Source organism: Vanacampus margaritifer, chromosome 2 (genome assembly GCF_051991255.1).
Source record: "Vanacampus margaritifer isolate UIUO_Vmar chromosome 2, RoL_Vmar_1.0, whole genome shotgun sequence".
Classification (NCBI taxonomy): domain Eukaryota; kingdom Metazoa; phylum Chordata; class Actinopteri; order Syngnathiformes; family Syngnathidae; genus Vanacampus; species Vanacampus margaritifer.
Genome location: NC_135433.1, coordinates 5,072,479 through 5,099,745, shown reverse-complemented (window position 1 = coordinate 5,099,745; position 27,267 = coordinate 5,072,479). Strand labels below are relative to the sequence as shown.

Below are 27,267 nucleotides of genomic sequence, written 5' to 3'. Positions count from 1 at the left end.
TTTTGGATTTATTCACAAGCAGCCATTAAAAAAATGCTTCAGACTGCAAGTTGGTGACAGAATGTTACTAATACTACAACGACTGCTACTTAAATGCTACTACTTCCTATTTTGACACAGTACTGTAAACAATGGAAAAAATCTGTGACTAGTATATGATTTCTCATATATAATCCACAACTATATAATTGTGTAATCATTTAGAGCTGTTTAACTTAAAATTGCCCCAATCATCTGAATCAGCCTCTCAACAGTAATTACTCTTTGATTTCTGCAGTGCTTCATGAACGCAAAATTATTTGTTCGTGTTTCATTAAAATAGGACATTTGAAAACATCTGCTTTTACTTTTCAAAACAATGACCAAAGCAGTAACTTAATACGTTTCTAAATGGCTTATGAGTATATAATATAATATAGTGTAATATAATATATAGAGGTGTCAGGTGATTTTTTTTTTTACTTCAATAGTTAACTCACAATTAATCACAATTTCATATCTAAATGTACAATAAAATGTTTTTTTAAGTTTTCATACTCTTGTTAACATAAGTAGAAAACAATGTTAAACTAAAAGAAATATGACTGCATCTTTACAAAATTGAGTTAAAATTAAAAAGTTTACTGTACTGTAAAAAACGAGTGTGATATTGATTTGTGTTGGTCATTTTTCTGCCACTAGATGGCATAATTGCATTTGTAAGACATTGGTGACAGCTCAGTGCATTTTTCTTATCATATTAAGAGCCATCTAATCTTTAACATGAAGTAACATTTTTAAAATTGTAAAATACAACTTTTACCCCAGTCTCCACAAATATATGCTTTATTATTAAATTTAATGCTACAAAATTTTGCCTTGGACGTGCTGCTTTGCGACTGGAATTCCGTCTTTAAAAGAACTTTAAATTAACTCAAGATTAACATTAATTTTGACACCTCAAATAATATAATATACTATAATACAATACAATACAATATCAATCTCCATCGTGTGGTATGGCTTAATTGTGATTTAGTTGGGGTTTTAACCACAGTACTAAACAATACCAAATGAACAACAATAAATAAATAAAAGTAATTGTGGAAAAAAATTGTAATACACTTTAATGCAAAATAAAATTGTATCCAATTATTCAATTAATCAATGCAATAGTCAATAGAATAATCAATTCCAAAAAAGATTTGATAGTGACATCTCTAATTTACTGTATATATGCCAATGCACTACTTTTGTCAAAAAAAAAAAAAAAGTAACATCTGTGAATAACAGAATCCGCAAAATTGCGAAAATCGTGACAACGCAAGGGGAAACACTGCGAACCACATTTCAGTGGGATGCATTTCATCCATCATTGCACATCTCCAGTCGGGAGTCAACTTTTGACTGAGCAATGAAACGGACCGCAAGGGAAGAATGTGATGTTGTTAGCAGGGTAGCAGACCCACTAAGAAGACACACACCACAGCAGGAAGCCATGCACTCCAACACCGGCCATGCGGACACACATGCACTCCAGCCCAAAACATGCAGCAGAGAAAATACAAATAGTTTTTGTAATCTAAGACTTACGACTACAAGCTCGTAGAAAACCACAGTTTATTTGCTTTCTAAACAAAACAATTAGATAAAAAAACTTTAAATAATGTTCTTCCATTTTTGTCTTGTTGCAATCTCAAGAACAAATTGTCAAAATAAAGACAACTGGGCCTTGTGTTTTACACATCTATGTGGCAGATGGATGACTGAATTAAAGATAGGCCGATAATCGGCCTGACTAATATTAGGTTGTTGTTGTTTTTTACAAATATCGTATCGGCCATTTTTTATTTATTTATTTTTTTTTTAAATCTGACGGCCGTGAAAAAGGTAATTCTAAAACCATTTTAATCTTAGGGAACTATTTATTTTTTAGTTAACTTTATAAGAAATTCTGCTGACCCTTTGAATCTTCTGAACCATTTGTTTTTGTTTGACATTAAAACAAAGCAATGTGAAAGTTTAAATTTCAGGTATTTTTATATTTTTGGGAAAAAAATACAATAGAAAACTATAGAGCGCTATGGTGTTTAAGTTTTCATTTAACTTTTTAAGATGTTTTTTTTTTTAAACTAACTTAACTAAAATAACTTTGCTCCTTGAGCATTTTGTTAGAAATGTAAAAGGATTTCTAGTGTCTAATATATATATATATTTAGAGCAAATTTGACTCAATTTAGAGCTGGAAGAGAGCAAATATAAAGAATTGGGGAAAAAAATTAAATTAAAGTCACTCAAGGGTGAAGGAACGAACTTACAACCTTCAGCATGGGAGACAGCCGATCTACTCCCTGAGCCACGCAGATCCTGCTGTGTGTTAGTGTATCACTCATGTCAGCTGGAATCTTCCAAGAGAATCTTCCCAACTCCAAGACAACCAAAAACGATGTCTTTGGTCTCTTGGAGATAAGCAAACAGGAAGTGGGGCATAGCTCAAGTCGTAGTGTGGCAGTCTCCCAAGCGGAAGGTCATGAATTCGTTCCTTAACCCTTGTGTGACTTTTATTTTTTCCCAATTCTTTATTTTTACTCTCTTCCTAGTGTAAATCTTAGCCTAAACTGAGTCTATTTGTTCCCCATCTAAATAGAGTCCAATTTACTCTACATAATTTACTGTGTATATTTTGTTTGAAAAGTGTGTAAAAATTGTTCAATGCGCTTTAAGAAATTACAACAGATTTAAGATTGACATTTGTATTTAATTTTTGGGGGACACCAATATGCTTAACCCTCTTTTTGCGGCTCCAAATATCTGTGACTACTAATAACCAGCATCGGTATCGGCCCTGAAAAAAAAAACATACCAGTCTATCTCTACTGTGAATCCAATGCATCCACAAACAAAAAAATTACTATTAACTAATTTAAGTTTTGTTTTTTTACTTATAAGATGTTATTTTGACGAAAAAGTACTCTAACCACAAATTGACTCATAATTAAAGCATCAGTTTTACCAAGCTAGTTCTCTCTTCTTCTTTTTAACTGCTGGAAGGTAGCAAATCCAATGAAAGATTTACACTCAAGGCTTTTAGTTAAAACCACATGCTGGCCAAGAGAAGCACACTCTCACACAAAATAGAGCAGATGATATCACAGACCAAAATCACTGCATTAAGTCATGAGGTGGAAGGTTAACGTGCATATCTATTCACAGACGTACAAATACCTCAAAATAGCATTACATTTTATTTAAATTTGTGGCTGACTTGCTCAAAAAAAAAAAAAAAAAACAATTAAAAAAAACAATGCACAAGCGGGCACGTGTATTTAAATCTCCACACAGTCTAACGGGCAAAGCAAACACATTAAAAAGCGCACGAGGTGAGCAGCCATGCGCTAAGCTCAAGTTGAGGGAGTTCATTTGGAAGATGTCAAATATTTATGAGAGAGGAAGACTGTGCTGGGGAGGAAGACGGGAAAACAGGGCGAGAAGCAAACGCCGGCACGCCGAGACAAATGAAACCGAGCCGAGTGGTGGAAATGTCCTCCGTTCTGACAAATGAGATCTAAATAAGTCACTGTCATTTTAAGTTCATTAGCTCGCCGCTTGCCATCACCCCTGCGGGGATGTAGCGAGTGCATATTAAAGATTGAACCACTTGTTGCACCAGTTTGGGCTCGTAAAATAAAGTAGTTACACAAGAGAATTGAGTGTGTGGCCGGAAAACTTAATATCACTTTAGCAGTGTGGAATATACTTACAGTATTACATTTTGGACAGAATTTCAGCTACATATAAGGAGAAGTCAAGTCAATATGGTAATCTGATTAACTCGTTCACTGCCATTGATGGTTGTAGACGCCAAAAATTCATTTGAACTATTTTTATTAGTTTAACATTTTTTTCCCACTTTTGTTAACGAAGAGTATGGAAACCTATGATTTTTTTTATTGTACATTTATAACAGATGTACAATTTGTGATTAATTGTGAGTTAACTCGTGAAGTCATGCAATTAATTCCTATTAAAAAAAAAAATTATCGCCTGACGCTCCTAATTTTTAATTAAACATTTTTTTTATCACGTCAGGCGATTACTTTTTTTAAATTGTAATTAATCGCATGACTTCAATAGTTAACTCACAATTAATCATACATGTTATATCTGTTCTAAATGTACGATAAAAAAATTCTAGGCTAAGCTAATAAAAATTGTTCAAATGAATTTTTGACGTCAATGGCAGTGAATGAGTTAATAGTGTGTTTGTGGAATATGAATTAGGCAGCAAAATCCACCTGTTTTTATTTATCTCAGGGGGGCGGCCATTTTGCTTTGCACTGTCAGTTGCTGTCGCCTGAAAATGACATCACAATGGCTCTCAGATGACGACCAATCACGGCTCACCTGTTTTGCGTGTTGGGTCACGTGACATTCGCAAGCTGAGTCCAGAGGCAGTCTGATGTCATTTTCAATCAACATGCAAAATGGCTGCCCCATGAGTTGGATAAAAACAAATGAATTTTTCACAATCACAATACTGTGTTTAGACTCGTGGGGGCGCATAGAACATATAGCCGAAAGATTTTTTTTTTTTAAGGTGACTTCCCAATAGCATGCTAACGGATTTTCAAAATGTGAGCAAACTATTAGAAAAAATGAGTTCTTGCTTTTCTCAGTGCGGTGCAAAATCAGGAGCGAAAATACCCTGCGAGCGCCTTTCGGAAAAAGTGCTTTGACGCTAGTCTCTCCGACTGAGGACACGGTGTGCCAGTGCGTCAGGCAGTAGGAGACGGAAACGCTAGCAGCAAGGTACGAGGGTTGTGGCCTGGCAGGGGATATAAACGTCATTCACCATTTGTGGATCATTCTCAAGTTGGTACGTTATTAACTTTTTTTTCCCGGAAGTTTGTGGTTTAGTGGGGCGAGGTCTGGGGCTTTTCTTAAAAGGAACCTCGACTGTAAAGACAAGTTTGCTCTATATTATTTATTTGGTTGTTACATAACTATGAGATGACATTTTTCGAAAAATCATTTCCAGTTTAATACATTTTGTAGAAACTTAATTAGGACGTATTGTTATTTACATTGCAACGCATTCAGTTAGTGAAACATCTATAAAGAAAGCAAGGTAAGCCTCCGTAGCGTTCCTAAAGGGACGATCAAAACTCTTGAATGTGTCTGCCTGGTGAAAGAGGAGAGCACGGCGTGGGGGAGGATGACTCTCACGAGCGCATGTTGTTTCTTTAGGAACGATACGAGGCTTAACTTGCTTTCTTTATAGGTGTTTCACTAAATGAATGCGTTGCGAAAATAGTAAATAACAATGGCGGCTTACATCCAAATACAGTTTCTAATTAAGTTTCCGGGTCAGAAATTGTCATTTTCAGGGATGTGATTTGACCAAAGTGAAATTATCTGAAAATTTAGCCGGGGGTATGGGGGCCGCTGGCACCCAGCTAGGTCCAGGGCAGTGCCCTGGTGGGGGGGACAAGGTGGGCGAAGCCCCCCGGAGCTCATGGGTTTTTCCGTGTTTTTAAGTACTTTCAATGCACTCACATGACAAAGAAATAGACAAAACAACAGCATAAATTTTCAATGTATATTGAACTATCCCATATAAAATGGCAGTTTTAGTCAAGTCAAAATCAGTCACATTCAAAAACATTGGACTGCCTTTGCTTTTAAAAACTATCACTGAGAATATCATCATATCTAACTAATGTGATTACTAAGTTAACACATAAATAATGTTGAAGAGTTCAAATTTCATGAACAAATAATTGTATCATGACCAAATGAAAAGTAACTCATATTAGAGCATACCACAAATGTCTTTGTTATAGCAGAAGATGTTATCTGTCGGAGTCATGTGCATACACAATGTACTAAAAAAAATAAATAAAAAAAAAAAAAAATCTGAATTTTTTTTTTTGGGGGGGGAGATAAAAAAAAGTGGAATTCCGCGAATTAGCGGAAAAATCACATCCCTGCATTTTGTCCGGAAACCATATTTGGAGCCTAATGTGATGATAAACCAACAACACAAATCATTTTCAATATATGGACACCCAAAATGACAAGAATTATTGCGTCATTAAAGGTCCAAACCTACCTTAAAACAAAAGATAGGGGCCTCAAATGTGGTCCAAATTTTGCAATTCCCGGATCCCAAATGTGGGCGTCACCCAAACTTTGAAGGGCCATAACTGGAAAACCGTTTGAGATCGGAGGCTAAAACTTCAGAATCCTTCTGTTGACATCAAAAGGCACTAATGAAATTATTATTATTATTTTTTATTTTTTTATCAGGCCAATTGAAGAGGTGTCACAGGAGAGCAGGGGCTGGGTTGGAAAAAAATTGGAATAATAAATGTTGAATCAATAAAAATTTTCCAGCCTGATATCGATTCAAAATACCGTGAATTGATTATTTTAATCTCTTTCTCCCATAAATTCATACGAAAATATTATTGTCAAGGCCAACCAACGTGGTTTTTTTTGTATCTTACCGTTTTCTTGAAATGTGATGTTTCACGATAACTTAAAAAGTCCAAAGACCTGACATATTGCACTGATAAACAATTCAGAATATTTTTAATTTATATCCACAATTATTGATTTAAATTACGAAATATTTTCATCTCATCCTTGCTGATGTTAATGTATGTGTCACACTTAAGTGATTATAACACGTGTCACTTTCATTACTAAACTAAATCATTTAACCAGTTACTGCCTGCACAAATTTTGATTTGAAATTTAATGTTTGTGTGTGTGTGTTTTTTTTTAATCATGTCCTTGATATTTAACAAGAATTGATGTTCCATAATTAACCAATATCGGATTGAATTGAAATGAATTGAATTTAAATCGAACTGAACTCTTGTGAATCGAAAATTGAATCGATTGAGGAATTCAGAATCGATGTCCAGCCGTACTGGGGAAGATGTTTCCAATTTTGAAATTGAAATTGCAGCACCATCAGATGTTTCGAAAAAACTTAATTGACGGTTATACTGGTCAATGGCAGTGAATGACTTAAATCAATAAAACCTTGTTTGTTTACTCTTATTTATGCGTTTTTGTTTTGGGGTTCAATATTCCATCTATGTGCTTGTTGGTAACGCTATGATAATAATCAAAACATCAAACAGTAATGGAAGTCATAGCAACAGTGAAAAGTACCCCTCAAGGTCAGTCGTATGCAGGAGGAGTTGACAATTTGCATAATTTTAGTACGTCTAAGCAGCGGTGAACTTCTTGGAAGTTATGGATAACATTCCTTACATGATGATTAAGTAACAACTTATGTCTTTGTAATTTTAGGTGAATCAGCGTATACTAAATGTAACCACGTTTCTTGCTGAGCCTGCATAATTATTCCTGTAAGTCAAAAATGAGTGCGAACGCTTGTCTGTTTCTATCTGCCCTGCAACCGACTGCCGACCAGTCCAGGATGTACCCTACCGATCACAGGTGATGGGCTGGAACAGGCTCCAGCTCACTGTGACCTCATTACGACAAGCGCTAAAGAAAATGGATGGACGGGGGTTTTGTAGAAACTTAGAGGAAAAAGTAAAAGCGCGACAGCAGGGCAGACGAGACGTAGTGTAATTGAGCAAAAAGTGGGCAAAAAGGAAAAAAAAAAAGCCATTTAGGTAATGAAAACACATCTTTTAGCAGCAAACAGGATGACATTGACAGTAATTGCATGTAATCATAAGCTTGTCTCTGGGTTAGTCGTCTTCCAAGACCTTCGTAACGCTTCGGTCATGCCCGCTCTTCCATCATCGACTTCCGAGGTCCAAAGAGATGGTCAAGCCCAACCAGCAAACCGCCAGTGGGATTTTTGTGAGCCACGCGCAAATGATGTCAGCGTCAAATAATAACGCAAAAATGTGCTGAAGACGGATGAGAGCGGGCAAGGAAAAAAGGAAGAAAAGTCGCCAAAAAATACGGCAAATAATGCACAACTAACGCAGTGATCTCAAGGATTGCGATGAAAGCGCACTAAAACGTGGATAAGTGTCTGTTTGGTTTCCAGGAAGTCAATAAAAACACACTCGGTTTTCAACAGAAATACAAAGTAGAGGAAGTTTGGGAGACCTTTAAAGACCAGAAATGTATTCCAACAGAAAACGTTCATTCAATGAAACACGCTTCTGTCAAAACAGGTTGCTTCAATCTTATGGGAAATTAAAAAGCCGGTTATGTGAAATCATAAACATTATGGTCATCAAAAAGAATAACTTTCAAAGCTTATTGGGTCCTCTGAAAGGATTTCTCATGAAAACAAATACAAGAGGCTACAGAAGGGGAAAAGAAGAGAAGAGAAAAGAGAAAAGAAATGCAATTCATCATTTAGCAAGCTGATGAGGAAAAAAAAGCTTGCTGGTTATGAGGTGGACATGCGAACCATTATTCTGCTTTGCTGCATAACTACATTAGGGTGAGGTTCAGGACTGGCGAGGCACTGACTCCACTGAAGTTGGATATAAAAATTTGAGGTGTCAAAATTAGTGCATTAATGGTGAGTTAATTTAAAGTTCCTTTAACGCAGCACATTTTTTAAATTAACTCATTCACTGCCATTGATGGCTATAGACGTCAACAAGAGTATGAAAACCTAGGGGGAAAAATGTACATTTAGAACAGACAAAAAATGTGTGGTTATTCGTGAGTATAACTAGTGAAGTCATGGGATTATTTATGAAAAATTTCAAATTTTTAATCTTTTTTTTTTTTTTAGTAAAAAAGTAATAGTATTTTTTTTTTAATCAGTTTTATTATCTTATCTGTTCTAAATGTACAATAATAATAAACAAATCTAGGTTTTCATACTCTTGTGGGAAAAACGTTAAACTAATAGAAATAGTTCAAATGAATTTTTTACCTCTATAGCCGTCAATGGAAGAGAATGAGTTTTAATGACCGCCCAGTCGCAACGCAGCAGACATGTCCAAATTTAACAGTAATACATTTAATAATAATGCATATATCAGTGAAGACTGGGGTCAAGTTGTATTTTACAATTTGAAAAAGTTTCGTCATGTTAAAGATTAGATAGCTCTTGATATGAAAAGAAAAATGGACCGAGCTGTCACAAATGTCTTATGAATGCAATTATGCCATCTAGTGGCAGAAAAATGACCCTTAAACAAATCAATATCACACTCGGGTTTTTTAACTGTATAGTACCTCTTTTTATTTTTTAACTCAATTTTATGAATTATTATGAAACTATTAGGTTAACATTTTCTTCCACTTTTATGTTAAAAAATGTATGAAAACATTAGATTTTATTGTACATTTAGAACAGATATAAAATGTGTGATTAACTCATTCACTCACAGCCACTGAAGCAACCCCCTTCGCTACCGGCAGTTTTACTGGATTTTGACTGATTTTGTAAGGCCCACAAAATATTGTGTTCTATTGCTATAAAAACATGGAACCTATCAAAAGAAAGATTAGAGTCTCTTCTCTCATCAGGAAAACTGTGGGGAAAACAGCTTTTTTCCAACATGGCCCTGGCTGATCTCTTATACTCGACTGCCACCTGCTGGCCACTTTTGTAATAGCTACCATTGCTTCAACCATTCTCTACAGTTCAGAGGCTGCATCAAAGCCTTTTGCATGCTCTAACGTATAAATACGTTTTTGTGGCGCAGTTGGTAAAGTGCATTATCCAGTAACCAAGAGGTTGCAGGTTTCGAATCCCACCTCACCAAATGGATTATAATTTCACTGAAATTATTAAATGCACGTTAGCTTTCGAAATAAATACACCATTAGCCATGTATTTGAACAAGTCAAGTTAGTTCAGTGCTTAGAGCAATTGCCTCCCACCACGGAGAACTTGGGTTCAAACCCCGCTTGGACCACATCTTAGTACATTCGATGTTTCGATACCAACTAAGACAGATTGCAGTTCAAGTTTTCTTTTTATTCATTTGTCATTTTACTAAAATTAAAAAAAAATGTAATTTTCACATCATTTATATTTCAATTTACTTCATAAGCACATGCATTCAAATCAGCCAATATGCAGAAATTGCACTTTGTCTAGTTAATTATATCTTTTCATGCGACTACACTGAATAAATGGCACGTTAAGACAATGAAAAAAAGTCAGCGTGCATCTTATATAACAGCGTAAATGTATTGCTCCCTCAAAATAGCTCAAAATACAGCTATTAATAGCTAAACTCCTAGGCAACAAAAGTGAGTACACCCCTAAGTGAAAATGTCCAAAGTGTCAAAATTTTGTGCAGCCACCATTATTTTCCAGCATTGCCTTAACTCTCTTGGCCATGGAGTTCACCAATTGACTTCCGACTTGTGGTGGACTTGTTGGACCCGTCGGACTGCACTCGCCCCTGTACTTCCGTGTCGCTCCTGAGAGGAAGCCCTGAAGGAGCTGTCAGCTCCTCGCAGTGTGGGAGTGAGCATCGCAAACTGGAAACACGCAGCTGGCTTGGGAGTGATTATGGAGGCTGATGTTTACACCTCAGGGGTGAAGGGAAGGGGGGGGGCTTCAAGCTCGAGACAAAGAACATATTCACAAGTCCTGACTCACACCTGCCGCATCGGCCTCACACACAAACCTAATTACTTCCACTCTCCGTGAGATTGTATGTCGACGTGATGCTTTAATGCCAAAGTGTGAGCAAAGATGATTGAGGGAGCGACGTGAGCTGCGCCGTCTCATCTTTATTAAATCTGCGGCCAGACATCAGGAGCCGAACGCATGCCACTGATTGGTTCGGTGATCAGACGCCACCTTGCTGATATCAGTTTGATATCTCCTGGCGGAGACAAGCTTCAGGATACGTATAAAGGTTGCGCGAAGAGATGAGATCGTGTTGAATATAAAGAGACAGGAATAGATGATATCGCAAAGCAATCGGAGAAATGTGTTTGTCATCCGGCTGCCATTTGATGTCTGGCTCGTACAATGAAACGCCAGAAGATATCAATCGATTGATTACATTTCCTATCAGATAAATGGATCTGGGCCAGAGAAAAATTTGCTCAGCGGTTACAGTAGATTTCCCTCAGATTACGAATGCGGAATAACAGAAATAAAAATGCGCTCAGTTCTGTTGTCATTTGAAATCATGTATTATGGAAATTGTACTTTTTAAGCGCTTCAATACACACAATCGGAGTGCCTATCCGCCAATCAAGTGTGAAATCATGTCACACTGCTCCATTGCTCCACCAGGGAGCAAGATGGAAGTTATGAAAACTTACTGTTTAATGAGTTGCATACAAATAGTTATCGCTCTCTGTGCTCAAGTAAAATTACAGCAGTCCCTTGAGATACAAGTTTAATTTGTTCTTTAACCATGCTCGCAGCTCAAAATCATTTATATCTCATCATTGTTCCTCACTGAAAAGAATGGAATTGCCATTAATCCGTTCTACGCTCTAAAAACAGTTGGGTCAAAAATATCCCATCTATGGTTAAAAATGGACCGATCCTCTACTTGGGTCAATTTGACCCAACTTTGAGTCAAGAAATGGTCTTTCAGCGTAAAACAACGTATAAATATTGGTCAGATCCTTTACTTGGGTCAAATTTTTTTGGTCATTTTGTATGAAACAACCCAGAAAGTTGGGTCTAATTGCCCCATAAAGTGGATCGGTCCATTTTTTTAAATCCATAACTGGGTTACTTTTGACCCAACTGTTTGAGTGTAGCTTCCTCAAAAATACATTTTTGCAATTACTTTTTAATGAAAAAAAAAATAGTAATCTATAGTATCATACTTTTTATTTTAAATACACTAGTTACATAGTTAAATACAATTAAAAATAAATATTTTTGTCGCTGCCCGTTCTGGTGTACACATTTTAGCAATCGCTAATGCTAAATGCTATCCTGGTTGACAGTTCAACAGCACTAAACACGCAATGCACTCACTATTATCCAACTTTTTTCTTCTCTGTACGGACAGCTATTGAAAGCTGGCTGTGCGTTTTACCTTGTGGCGATCGCGCATTGTAACACTGGAAAAAACCCCGCTAAAAAGCTTAGCTTGTGTTGCCTGACTGCCACAGTGGATAGTAGGACTACATTTCCCATGATTCTTCAGGAAGTAGTTGTAGTTTTGGTCAACGCCTGCAACAGATTAGACGTGAATGATAACGCAAACATGAATTTGGAAGTAAATAGGAAGGAATTTAACAGTTATATTCCCTCTTAATAGGTTTATCCTATGAAACGCTATGACAACTGTGTGATTGACTTACACCTGACAAAAAAAAACGGGTTGCCGGGACGGGACCTCTGCAATATTGGGACAAAACAATGAGGCTGGTGAAATCTGCCAGGACGCGGAACTGAAGTCTCAAAACGGGACGGTCCCAGTCAAAATGTAACTTCTGGTCATCCTTTTTTTTTTTTTTTTTTTTTTCTAGAGCTCAGTATTATTCATTTTATTTGACATCATCATTGCTCTCCTTTAAAAAAAAAATAAAAATACATTTAAAATGTTTTTTTTTCTCATTTTTTTTCTTTTTTTTTTTTTAAATATATATATATATATATATATATATATATACACACATATACACACACACACTATATATATACATATATACTGTACATATACACACTATATATATACATATATACATATACACACACACATATATATATACATATATATATATATATATATACATATATATATATATACATATACACACACACATATATATATACATATATATATATATATATACATATATATATATATATATATATATATATATATATATATATATATATACATACATATATATATATATATATATATATATACACATATATATATATATACATACATATATATATATATACACATATATATATACACATACACATATATATATATATACATACATATATATATATATACACATATATATATACACATATATATACATACATATATACATATATATACACATATATATATACATATATATACATACATATACACATATATATACATACATATATACATATACACACACATATACTGTATATACATATACACACACATATACTGTATATATATGTATATATATATATATATATATATATATATATACACACACCTTTTTTTTTGTATGTGGGTGAGTATGTGTATGTGCGTGTGTGTGTGTATTCATCAGTTCACCTTCTGGTCATCCTAGTAACACTGCCACGTAGATGCTAATTGTTACCCTGTGAGATTCCGCGCTGTATGTTAACATTCAGGGAGTGGAGTGGTTGCTTTAAATAAACAAGGTGTAGTTGTCTTTATTTAATGTATGGCTTGTCAGTAATCTTCAGCGAAGCGTGGCAATAAACAGCCTGACACCTTATACAGTATCAGCCAAACAGATGCTTGTTGTCAAGTGAGTTAAGTCATCTGCCACCATACAGCACTCGTTACTTACAAAAATGATTAAATATGGATTTCAGAGCCATGCTTTAAAGTGGCTTAGTCATTATTTTCTAAATAGACTCCAGGTATAGAGTCCGAGAGGCATATGATACAATGTGGGGTACCACAAGGCTCCATTTTAGGGCCATTATTTTTTACGTTATATATGAATGACCTTGCTGCAGTTATCAAACATTCTATGACCTATGTCTTATTTGCTGATGATACAGAGTTACTTACTTCCAATCAAAAATTTTCAGCGCTCATTAATGAAGTTAACAATGGCCTTCAGGCATTTTCAAAATGGTGTCAAACAAATAAATTGGCATTAAATGTGAGGATATAAAGATATGATCAGCTAGGCTGTCGCACCAGTGTGAGTTTGTTTATATATATGTAAATATATACTTTGAACCGAACAGAATTTATATTGATATATGTATTTATTTTTGTTGGCAAAAACTTGAAGCTGGAGTGCACTGTGCATAGGACGGTCATTTATTTTTTTGGTACAAAACAAGAAAATGTTTAAAAAACAAATAAAAAAATACTAAAACAAATAAAAATCTTTGAAACACTATAATTATGCAAGTTCCTTTTGGATGAAACTAAATTGATTAAATTAGTTATTTTAAAAGAAAGGCAAAAGTGCAAATGTATCAATTTAAGCAAAATGTGTATTCATAATCTTTCTTTTTATGTTTATGCTGATTTTGTATTTAAGGAGTGTAATAATTGAAATTGTAATTGAATTTCGATTAATTGCACAAGCCCTCCGGTTCCATGTATGTTAGGTCTAAAGTGACCGTATGAGTGATTGTGTGAATGTGTTTGTCAACCAAGTCAACGATGTACCCCGCTTCTCTCCCAAAGTCAGCTGAGTAAAGCTTCAGCTTTCCCGCAAGCCTAATGACGACAGTAAACGGATGTAAGAACGCATTCATAAGCCAGTGCCTTTGCTTTATACCATGGAAAATAAAACACTTTTTTGGCTTGTTTTCAAACAGCTCATCAAAAAAAAAACTAAAAAAAACCAGGCTGCAACAAATCACGCTGCTTGTGCAGTTGTCATGGTGACACATTCCCTCAGTGCAAGGAAGCCGATGCCATGAACAGAAAGTCTGCCGAGTTGTGTATTTCTTTGGGGTGTGTCGGCCTGCAGAAGTCACACTGTGCTTTAATACGATGGGCGGTGAATGTTGGGTCAGCACCGTGTCCGTAAACAGCGGGAGGCAGAACCACACAAGTTCATGTGACGTTCGCATTGTAAAACAAAGCCGGCATAACAGTCAAGTGAGGCGGAGTACTTCTCGAGTGAGACGTAGGTTCAAATCCCACTGAAGCTCATTAGTAGTAAAAGTCCTGAGCAAGTGTCGATGTTTTCCATATGAATTTCAGGACCATGGCAAAAATTCTGATCTCATGTTTTGACGCATGTTGAAGAGAGAGAGAGATTTGTGGATGTAGCTTCACTTAATTCCCATTGCTTGGTTAGCTAACTAGCTAAGAATGGAGCAACGGGGTCTAGTAGAGTCTTCAATGCATGTTATTGGAATTTGGAAGGAAAACCAGGAAGGCCCTATTTTTTTACGTTTGGGAATTTGCTAGGTAAAAAGTGAACACAATTTTAGACAAGCTAACAGCAGGTCCAAGTTGTGGCGCAGGTGTGATGTCATATGATTTTGGTGGATTTGATTGCGGCGCAGGCAGACAGATTCCGACCCCTGCGGATGTACGTGGCGCACAGAGATGTCAAATCCAGGTCCAGAATGTAAAATAATGCCATAATTTAGCTTTAGCCACAGGTGCTTCTACTCAACCGGCAGGTAAATGAGTTCCCGGGAGCTCGTTTACCTGCCGGTTGAGTAGAAACACCTTTGGCGAAAGCCCAACTGTGACAGGTTTTTGCTTTCTGGACCTGGATTTGACACCTCTACTGATGCATGTCATCGTATTTCATTCATAAATATAACAACAGTGTAGGAAAATCCCTCTGAATCGTGATTTATTATCATTAACATTCAAGGGGAGCCGCTTCGATTAACCGGGAGACGGCTGCATTCACTCCCATAATGGTGCAAATGCTGACTTTTATCTGCGCTAGGCTAGGAAAAGACCAAAAAACGAAACTCAGAACATCAAGGTCATGCTAACCACAAGTTGTTGTTTTTTTAATACCCCAAATACTTTACATTGATTCATTTGGAGGGCTTGCTAAAACTCAAAACAGTGATAGCCACATGAATAAAATATACAACGATCAAAAAAAAAAAAAACATTGGCAGATGCTTTCCCTTATCAGCGCATATGCAGCACCTCCTTGATCAGTGTACCGTTTGAAGCTCTCGACATCCGACTAGAAGACATGAGCGGAAACCAAGACGGACGCCAAACGTCGCCTTCATGGCACGTTTCCTGTGGCGTGGACGCGTGCCAAATGAACAGCAAACATGTGGCGCGCATTTGGAGGCCAACGCCGGGACGGAGACTTGTACTGTATGCGGTCAGCATTTTGCCTTGGTGGCCTTATTTTTAGCATCAGATCATCAAGCATCCAGACCTTGCGTCAACAGATTTGCTCTCCGCAAATGAGTCATTTGAACTATTTGATTTTTTTTGTTCTATATTTATACTCTACATGGGAAAAGCTGGTCACACTTATAGATTTATTAAGACTCGGCTTTGCAATTGATAACTAAAAAGCACCCAGTAGAGCACAGACCTCTGCAAAAGACAAAAAGCATTCATGTGTTCCATGGGCTTCAAAAATTTCATGATGGTACTTTTTCACTTCAGTCCTCGCTAACTGTTTTTTTTTTTTCCTCACCGCAGCTTGAGCTGATGAGTCACTGCCTCACTTGAGCCCAAAGTAAACGGACTATAACAGTTAAAAGACCAGACTAATTTCCCAATCTATATCTTTAATGTTTAATTTATTAACTAAGCTCCCCATAAAGGTTTATAATTGTCTTTAGATACCGCTAGATGACAGCAAAGCACTACTTTTGTCTAAATGAGGCTTCTCAACTCATTTTAACATAGTTCTTTAGCACCAAGATTTCACAAGATGGTGGCCAACGACTTCCTTAGTTTAAATTAAACTCCTCGACTCATTTCAGCATTGTTTATTGGCACCTAGGTGCCACAAGATTGTAAGGTTGTTCGATAACATTTTTTTCAGACCTATACCAAGTACCGATACCACTAATAATTTTGATGCATCAAATTTCACCCTAAAAAAGAATTACAGATCATTTTAAAGAAAGACCTATATATCCCAATAGAGCATTTTTCCTTAAAGTGGAAGTCAACCGTAAAAAATTATTGACAATAATATGTTATATGTGACTAAACATCCATCCATTTTCTTAAAATTATATTTTGTGGAATATAAATTATGAAGCAAAAACCAGCCGTTTTTGTCCATTTCAGGGGGCGGCCATTTTGCTATTGGCTGTCGACTGACGATGAGATCATTGTTGCTCAGGTAACAACAACCAATCACAGCTCAGCTTCAGAAAACAGGAGAGCTGTGATTGGTGGTTGCCTGAGCAACAGTGATGTCATCTTCAATCGACAAGTGGCAAAATGGCCGCCCCCTGAGATGGATAAAAAATGACTGGATTTCATATTCCACAAAGGTAATATGAATCAGAATGTCATGTTCAGACTAGTGAGGTCACTTGAAAATTCATCCTGCTACTTTTATAAGTAATCACATCATCAATAAATACAAGAGAACATTTGAACAAGTTCGTTGTTGCTGTAAAGTTTTGTGTAAATTAGTTTGGATAATCCTCCAAACCTATTTTTAAAGTTAAGCCCCTAAGGTGATGATAGAGTTCCACGTTATTGAAGCGTCAGCGAACCTCAGTAGAAGCTGAGTTAAGCGAGGATTAACCTTTTGCTTCTTCTTTTTTTGCAAGACTTTATTCCAAAGAATGACAATGAAACTGGAGATGTTTTGTTGTTTTTGTAAAAAAATAAAAATATCACAGTGGTTAACTTTGTACACTCGTGTGACAATTAAGATAAAAACCAAGCAACTACGCTGGGCCATTTCTCTGTGAACACACACAAATGTTGGCAAGACCGTCACGCGCACACGTCAACAAGCTCAGGCAAGAGATTCATTTTCAACGACGATACAAACAAGCGTTGATCTCGCCGTCTCCTCGCGTTTATGCTGACAATCTCCAATTAAGCTTCGGCGCTCTTATCTGCAAGTCTGGTAATGAGTTGCACTCACAATGCCGGAACATGGAAATCCGTGTCATGCTTGCAGTTTAAATCTGGAGAACAATGGGATGGATTGTGTACATCTGCCTGGAATCGCACATTTCCAGTAGTTTCTATCCATGCTTTTTATTTATGTAGGCAGCTTTGCTGCTTTAAGTACTTACAGTTTCAAGGTATTGAAAAAAAAAAAAAAAAATCTATTTAGAAGCATCACTGAGTTGCTATTGTTTTCATCGCCATTTAAGCAGGATGATGCAAAAATTACTTACATTATTTTATACATTTGGCCATGTCTGCACTACTAAGTGCCATTCAAGTTGAAGTTTTATTCCACACCACAAGGTGAAAACAAGTCATTAATTCAAGGAAATCATTATGGAACGAAATGATTGAAGATGTTCAATCAAGGCTTCTTTTTGTAAGCTTTTTATTCAGTTGACATTAGTGAATTTGATGTAAAAGAGTTCAGAAGCGGAATAGCATAATAACACCAAGGACCTTTGTCTCTTTTTGTCTGGGTTTCTCTACGTTTACCAGCCGTGACAGGTTTTAATTGGGGGGTCAAAACATATGGCCCGCGGGCCAGAACAGGCCCATCAGGGGGTCCAAGTTGGCCCATGAGGACTGAACAGCAGTTTTTCACTAAGAATTAACTGTTGTTGCTAATTTTGTCCACAGGAGGGCACACCGATGACCAATTAAATTACCTTCTGAACTTTGACCGTTAGTCAGGAGAGTTAATGCAACAACAAAAAAAGGACTCATTTTTGTTAAGAAATCTCAGATATATTAAGATAATAAAAACAGCAATAATAAATAACAGAAGATTTCTTCTGATAGTTTCTTGTGGCTGAAGTTTGGCTTAATTGATCCTATTTTTTGGACTGCAAGTCACACTTTTTCATAGTTTGGCTGGTCGTGCGACTTCTACTCAGGTGCGACTTATGTATATTTAAATAAGAGCTCGGACTGGCTGCCAAAATCGTTGTTACCTAATTGTGTTTTGAAGGTTGCAAAAAACTTTTGGTGCATTATCGCCTGTGGCCAGAAGGTGGCGATAATGCACCAAAAGAAAGTAGAGGAAGAAATGGAAATAAAAGAAGAATTAGTAGTCATTACATATCACTAAATAAATTTAAACATGTGGCTAACTTAAGGTCCAACAAGGATTTTTAGCACCAAAAGGCGTACTAACCGATCAGGATCCTACCTTTGACCACAATGTGAAGCAGGATTATAGTTACAACAAGTCTTTTTAAACTAAAAAGAAAAACGAAATAGGGATTTTGGGTACGAATCCAAGCTCTATTGTTTTTATCTCAGTTTTTGTAAAAATAAATTTCCTAAGAAAGTTTGACAAACTAGAGCAGGTTCTTTCTATTTCCTGATGCTTTTTTTCTCTTCCCTTTTTTTTTTTCTTAACTCTCTCAAGTAAGTGTTTTTTGTTTTTACTCATTCATTCATTTCACTCCCAGCCATTTTCACCACTGCAGCTCCCGGCTGTTTTTACTGGATTTTGACTGATTTTTCAAGGCCCACAGAATATTGTGTTGTATTGCTATAAAAACATGGAACCTACCAAAAGAAAAAATTGAGTCTCTTCTTTCATCAGGAAAAAAAGTATATTTGTATCTGTTTCCGTTTCGCAGCAATTAGCATAAGTCAATATTCACAACCCTGTTGAAAACAGTGGGGATAAGAGTTTGTTGCAACATGGCCCTGGTTGATCTCTTATACTCTGCTGCTACCTGCTGGCCGTTTTTTGTAACAACTACCATTGCTTTAAGCAACCTCTTCAGGTGAGAGACTGCATCAAAGTCTTCTGTATAGCCTTTAACATTAAAAAACTAAACAAAAACATATAAATATGTTTTTGGGACCATGGCAATATTTAAAATAGAACAATTTTTATATGTTTTTGGAAGCAAATGAGTTCATGGTCAGCTTATTACACTTTTTTGTTGTTTTCTGAATCTGAAATTATTTGTCTCTCAGTTCACCAGGCAACTAATTGTAGTATTTTTTCTCCTGCCTGAGAACAAGGTTGATTTGCAGCTTATGCTTCAGTTCCCAACTATGGTTGCAAAATGATGTTTGATGTTAGACACATTACAAATGCTATCCCTAAGATTAAATCAGTGATCACCCTAACGAAAGTCATCCGCTAGTTATTGTCCTATCATTCTGCTCACTCAAACGGATAAGAAGATTTCTACCCGGGATGTGTTTATTAAACATTTGCGGGCTTGTATCGTTGCTGCCGGCGCGTTCAAAACAAGCCCGTCGCTGTGGGCGACCGTGCCGACCGGCCTGTCTCATTCTCTCTACGCCACAGTGGAGTCAGTGTGCAGCTCCTAGCAGGGGTGCTGAGCAACAATCTCGCACAGCACTTACAGATGACATTTCCCAGCACAGAGCAACACACTGTCAGCCTCTGGCAACCGGCAATCAACAACAACAAAAACGCAGCACGGGGATGCCCGCGCTGGAGCAAAACGTTACCAGCTTCGTCTGCACACGTCTCTGGCAGCTCGCCTTGTTTTTTTTTTTTGTTTTTAAAACAGGCAATCAACATTCCGACTCTTTTATCTCATTTAAAGTGCAGGGCAGAGAAGAAAATCTGAGTTGAGGAGCATTCATCACTGACGATAAGATAAGTTGCGGTGATGGTAATTATCCACGAGGACAAGGCGGGAGGAGGAAAATCAATCTTCCTTTTTTTTTCTTTTCTTTCGGAAAACAATGACAGGAAAGCCGTGTCCGCAACTAATTACGCTTGACTGAGAAATTGAACAGTTCATTCATTCATTTTAAGTTAACAATGACTTTTGTTTCTGCGTAACAGATTTATTTCCTCGCTTCATTGAACCTTGCTGCAGCGTAATGACTGAACTAAAATTGATCACGCTTTACTCCACGGAGATATTGGATTTTTTCTATGCAATGTAATTAATGATCGATTAATTGTTATAGAGAATAGTATAGTTATTTTTATGGAAGTCGGAAGGCCACATCCTGTTTCTAGGGGCCATGCAGGGCCTTGTCCTTCCATGACAGCCCATCTGGCTCCTTCTCCTTCCTGGGCTTCTGTTCTGTACGACGGCGTATTAGGGCCACGCTTAAATCTAAAAAAAAATTAGAGGGTGGGGGAAATATTCTGAGAAAAAAATCGTAAATTTGAAGTGGCCAATTTACGAGAGAAAAAACTTTTTAAAAAAACTTACGAGAAATACATGTAGCATACTACTCGAATGTTTGTGGCAATACTTTTTGGTCCAGTTTTCAAATAAGGAGATAGCCACACCCTAACTCTTTGACTGCCAAAAACGTTAAATAACGTTTCGTAAAATCCTATGGAGGAGTGCCAAAGACGTTAAAAGACGTTTTTTTTTCAAAACAGGTGAAACTAACCATTTTCTATTGTTGATTACTCAAAAACGGAATAAGGTAGAAACAAACTTTTTTTTTCTGATGGAAGATGAGAGTCCAATCTTGTTTTGGCAGTATGTGTGTTTCCATAGTCCAAACACATAATTTTCTATGGACCTTGAAAGATCAGTCAAAATGCTTAAAATCGGCTGGCACCCACAGCATCCCTTTTCTGAAAACGTCTGGCAGTCAAAGAGCTAAGGATCAAGCATACAAATGTATATTTGCTTGTACATTTCAAGAATTATAATTCACACATTCATACATTTTTTTTGTACAAGTAGCTAAGTTGATGTGTCGAATCTGCTTCTCTGCGTCATTCACTTGCATTTACCTAAAATATGCTAGCTACTGATTGGTTAGTGTTTAGTCAGCTGATAGGGGATCAGGAAGTGTTGTCGCTCTAGCTGCCGTGTATGACGGGTAAAATTCAAATTAAGAATGAACCCTACATCCTGCCTTTTCATTTTATAAACAGTGTCCCATTAACCATCAACAAATCCTCACATTAGACGAGAGCTACGCTACGTGTATTTGTATTATAGGTTTCTGGGGGGAAGGTTCTCGCAAATTTGACCCTTCATAAAGTTGCAAATTTGCGAGTTTTTTTTGGGAGGGGGATATTGCGCCTACCCTCTAAAAATATATTTATATGTGGCCCTAATACGCCGTCGTAGTTTTGCCTTTTCCTTTTAATTACCTTTTTTTTTTTTCAGTGCCGCAAAGTATTATTATTTGTGTGGTGGCAGTCGTGAAGTGAGGCGAGGTGACCTTGAGTGCAGCTCAGGCCTGATCAAGCCCCGGTGTCACAGCAGGGGAACATCCTCAGCCAAATGTCAGGGATCGGCCTCAATATTCAGGCGGCTCATAATTGGGAGGCATAAAGTGAAGCTTTCATGTTTTTACCGAGGTGTTTAATATGCCAGACTAGAGCCACTCCAGAGTGCTTATTTATGTCCTCCAGGCTGGAGACGGAGACACAAGGAGGAAAATAGTTCAAGCTTCCTTTCCTCTGCCTGCCTGTGCCTGCTTTCACTATCTAACCTGGACTTGAGTTGAGCTCCATATCATTGATTCGAGAAAGGAGGTTTTCTTTAATGCATTATGGATTACACACATTTGAGGGAAGAAAGGCAGGGAGGAAGAGCTTGAGCATTAATTATTTCACTACAGTCCAGCCATAAAATTCCAAGTCTCGGGTTACTACTTGGTCCTTTGCACCTTTTGATGTATGGTGACGTGATAAGTTTAATCACAAGCACAGCACAGTCTTCACGCTCTTAAAGTTTATATTCTTGTTAAGCAAGGCTGGACTGCAGGTACTTAGTGGCGTCCACTGTGTTTGGTTCCAAAGGTCACCTGCTCTAAAAGTCACATTTTGTTGGAGGGGAGTACCCAAAAAATATGTCATTGTACTTCAAAAGCTGGTGGGAAGTGATCCCACGCTATACTGTCCAATGTATCAGTAACTGGCAAATAATTGGGCCTGTTCCAAATTTGAGGCATTAAAAGTGCCACAATTTACGATTTTCGACATACGACAAGCGATTTTTTTCTCCCTTTGAGTAAAATGTTATTTATTTATGTTTATATTCCCTGACCACCAGGTTTCGCAAGTTATCTGGGGTAAACCCCGAATAAGTGCTTCTGTCTGATAGGTTAGGCTTCTGCTGAAATAAACTTGTTTATGGAGCACTTCAAAAACAACCATCACCGCATACAAACCACAAAGTAAAAAGTTGTACAAATTAGACATACATGAATAAATAAAAGTTAGAGACTTTTTAAGTGTTAACTATGATAACTTCACAAAATTCTACCAAACAATTATGGCGTAAAAATACGTCATCGTTATTCAGATTACAACAATAATGCAAAAAAATCTGTGGCTTCATCACGTCAGTTTTTCATGTTTCACGAAACAATTTTGCACTTCTTAACAACTGAACTTATCTAGACACCTGAGTGTGCGTGCACTCATGGCCAACAACGAGATACTTCAAGGTTGAAAATCCAAACAAAGTTTATGTCTGAAATATATTGTACTCTAGATAGTCTACTGTGTATCATTCCTTTATTATGCATAAGCCATTGGCTTGTCACGGCAGGTGATAGCCTTCAAATGACTTGTGCATCTTGGGAACACACCTGTACATAGTTTGGGCTCTGTAAAAAGCCTCAAATAATAAACCATAGGGTACGTTGGACCTTGGGGGACTCCGCCATCTCTGACAGCACATAACATCAAGCGTTCTCTGTCCAGAAAATTTTCCATACAAGAAACTCATAAGCATGCACCATCAGAGCCTGCTGTCTTTCCTGTCAGTGCATGTTCTCCACTATACCTGCCAGACCTCAAACGATTTGCGTGTGCGCGTGCGCGTCCCCACCGAATTCCAAAGGAAGCACACGTGTAATCATCTAAGCGAGGCTGACATTAGACTGCGGATGACACGGTGATGAGTAACACGGTGCTCTCACAGATCGCACTCAAGTGACCGGCTGCTCATTTATAATAAGCAACAATTCCCAGCCGCCAGACTGCTGCGAGTGTGTGCGTGTGTGCGCGTGCGCAACACCAAAGATCACAAACGGTTGTTTCCAAACTGTTGTCAAAAGTGTCAAACGCATTTCTGATGAGGCATCAAACCACCGATTGACTATTTTGTGTTGACTAGCAAAAAATACACAAAATAAATCATGTATATTTAAAATGAAACATGACTGCAAGCTGCACGTGTTTATTTACTAATAACTGCAGGGGCAGTTTTACCAATTAAATAGACTTTAACAAAGTGAAGTCGTTTTTGTTCCTCTACTTTTTTTTTTTTTGGTAATCATTCTCGTCAGCACGTGGTGCGTTCAATGACTGAGCCAAGGCTCGGAGGTGTTGTCACTCACCGGATATTTCGGACTGGGGAACGCCGTCCAGGGAGAATCCTTTCCCGCTATAAAAGTGCCTTATATCCGAACAACTCCTGGCTTTGCCGGCGCCTTTGTCCCCGCAGGCTGTGGCCGTGAGCGAGCACAGCACCAGAGCTGCCACGATGAAGGAATCCATCCCGGCGCAATGTCAACTCAGTCAAGTGCAAAAAAAGGAAAAGGAAAAAAAAAAATCCGGAGCAATTAAGGAAAAAATGGACTCAAGACAGTCGTCTCACGGTGCGGTTAATAATCTATCCACTCCTGAAGTGACCGCAGACGTCGGGTAAAAATAAAAATAAAATAAAAAAAGAGGAAAAAAATAAAAAAGGTAAAACCGTGAGACGCGGTGCACTAAAACGCTCCACACTTTTGTTTTGGAGCTCCAGTTGAGAAGAGGAGAAAGACGAGGAGGTATGAAATAAAAGAAGTCAGTCAGGTCGGAAATAGTCCAGCGTGGAGCTTGCCGATGTGCCGCCTGCCTTTGCGCAGCCTCATGCACGACACGTCTGTACCGGCAATTAGGACAAGCCGGGAGGGTAGGAAGGACTCTGGCAGGGAGGGAGGGAAGGAGGCGTTTGGGGGTGGTGGGGGGGGGGGGGGGGGGGTGATCTCAACTGGGAGGTGCGCACAGTTAACGCTTCTGTGTCTGTGGGATGACTCAAATGCTCTGACGCGCTGTGGGAACTCAAGCAGCGGCATAGTGGTCGATTGAAAAGGGGGAGGGGTGTCAAATCAAAATATAGGATTGGAAAAAAACAACAACAACATGCATTTAAGACTAAATTGGCCAGGCATGAGTATGACAGTGACTGTTATACATAAATTATGCAGTTATGTAGAAATGAAGAAGAATTTCACAACTACTGTGAATCAGTGAGCTGTCATAGTATTAGTCTTAATTTACTTATAAGTCACTTTTGACAGAACATAAAGACAGGGATGTGATATGACCAAAGTGAAATTATCTGAAAATTTAGCCGGGGGTCTGGGGGCCGCTGGCACCCAGCTAGGTCCAGGGCAGTGCCCTGGTGGGGGGACACGGGGCCCGTAGCTCATGGGTTTTCCGTGTTTTTAAGTACTTTCAATGCACTCACATGACAAAGAAATAGACAAAACAACAGCATAAATTTTCAATGTATATTGAACTATCCCATATAAAATGGCAGTTTTAGTCAACTCAAAATCAGTCACATTCAAAATCATTGGACTGCCTTTGCTTTTAAAAACTATCACTGAGAATATCATCATATCTAACTAATGTGATGACTAAGTTAACACATAAATAATGTTGAAGAGTTCAAATTTCATGAACAAATAATTGTATCATGACCAAATGAAAAGTAACTCATATTAGAGCATACCACAAATGTCTTTGTTATAGCAGAAGATGTTATCTGTCGGAGTCATGTGCATACACAATGAACTACTACTAAAAAAATAAATAAATAAATAAAAAAAAATCGGATTTTTTTTTTTTTTTTGGGGGGGAGATAAAAAAAAAAGCGGAATTCCGCGAATTAGCGGAAAAATCACATCCCTGTAAAGCATATCATGTATTAGTTATACTACACCCTAAAAACAGAAGAAAAAAAAGGTTACATTTGACCTGACCAATCTAGCTGGTCGTTATGTGTCCGACGGATCCTTTGGTTAAAACATCCACTCTACAGGGGCGTAGAAAGTTTTCATTGGGGTGGCCATGACTCCTATAGGGGTGGCCATAAATTCATACCCGAAATGTCGAAATAAGTGGTTCTTAACCATGCAGCCATACCGTTTGCATGCTGACCTTGGGCTGTGAGCGCTGACTAGTGAGTTGCATGAAATAATATGTTATGAATTCAATGCATTGTTACAATTGTCAATGAGTTGCTCAGTTACGTTAGAGCTTTCAGCCACTTGGCGGCAATAAGGCAAATGTCAGTTACTGACCTGTACACAATAATTAGAAAAGGAAACAGTGAAATTCAAGTATTGGTAAAAAATAAAAAATAAAATGTTGATGCCCTACCTCACCAAAAGATGACTTTTTCTCCATTGTTTCTCCTGTGGTAAAATCTATTAGCTGTAGTTATTTTTGTGTTAGTAAACAGGACTCAAGACTCAGAGCTTAATCTGATGCAGGAATTATTTGCCCGTTTGACATCTTTTTGGATGTCAAAGTTCACACATTAATAAATTTATTTTTGATGATCACATTGTTTCATTTGATTTTATATTGTTTCAGCTTTTTATAAGTGATTTTGATTTCATAATTGAATACAATGATAATATCTGAATGGACCATTTTGTATAAGAAATACAGGTTAAAAAGAGCCCTTACTTTGTTTTTATTATATTGTTTTCTGTTGTTCTTATGTATTAATTGTTTTATTGTGTCCTTATAAAAAATCAGCTTGTTCCTACTGTACAAGATTGATACATCAAATCTCTTCTTTTTGTGTCTAATTTTACACACATGTTTTATTATCATATTAGTTCAAAACACTGAACAATAAGCATACAAATAAATAACAAAAACAAGTAAATTATGCCTTTTCATGGACTAACATTCACATAGGCAGCATGACAACGGTGTCCAAAAACACACCCGCAGATGTGACACAGCTGTTGGTTGATAAAAAAAAAAAATTCTATCTGCTTCAAGAGCTGAGATATCAAATATTTAGTAGGCATTGACAATATTGTTGAATATCGAGGAACCAGGGGGGTGGCCGCCGGGGGGGGGGGGGGGAGTAGGTGGCACCACGTGCCTCCGCCATTGCCACTCTAAAATGGTAGGTGTTTTCAACCAATATATATTGGTGATTGGGCCAATTGATACAAATTGGTCATTCTGAACAAGATATTGGTTAATCTGTTTTAGAGGTTGACGTTTTTTCGGGAATCCCGAAAAAAAGTACTACTGATTGTCACACACACCTAAATGGGACAAAATTCATTCTGCGTATTTGACCTATCCCCAAAGGGAGCGGTGAGCAGCAGTGGTGCTCAAGGAATCATTTGGGGATCTAACCCCCCAATTCCAACCCTTAATGTTGAGTGCTTAGTGTTTTTATAGTCTTTGTTCTGACCCGGCCAGGGATTGAACCCACAACCTTCCAGTCTCAAGGGAGATACTCTACCAGTAGGCCACTAAACTGGTCACGCCTAGTGACCTATCTAGACACACATTTCCATTTTTAAACTCTATATTTATATATAATATATTGTAATCATTTACAATAATTAATAAATACATTTAGAATACAAT

At 37.4% G+C, this 27,267-nt stretch overlaps 1 protein-coding gene across 2 annotated transcripts in view; it reads right to left on the bottom strand.

Annotated features, from left to right (window-relative positions):
- Positions 1–27,267, bottom strand: part of gpc1b (glypican 1b) — a 158,381-nt gene that overhangs the window by 102,737 nt on the left and 28,377 nt on the right. Inside the window, exon 1 of one of the 2 annotated variants that reach the window (XM_077557560.1) lies at positions 23,991–24,583. The exons of the other annotated variant lie outside the window; for it this stretch is intronic. Within the exon in view, the coding sequence (XP_077413686.1) occupies positions 23,991–24,150 (160 nt within the window). The 5' untranslated portion in view covers positions 24,151–24,583. Of the gene's footprint in view, positions 1–23,990; positions 24,584–27,267 lie in introns of those variants that run through there. 2 annotated transcript variants of the gene reach the window in all.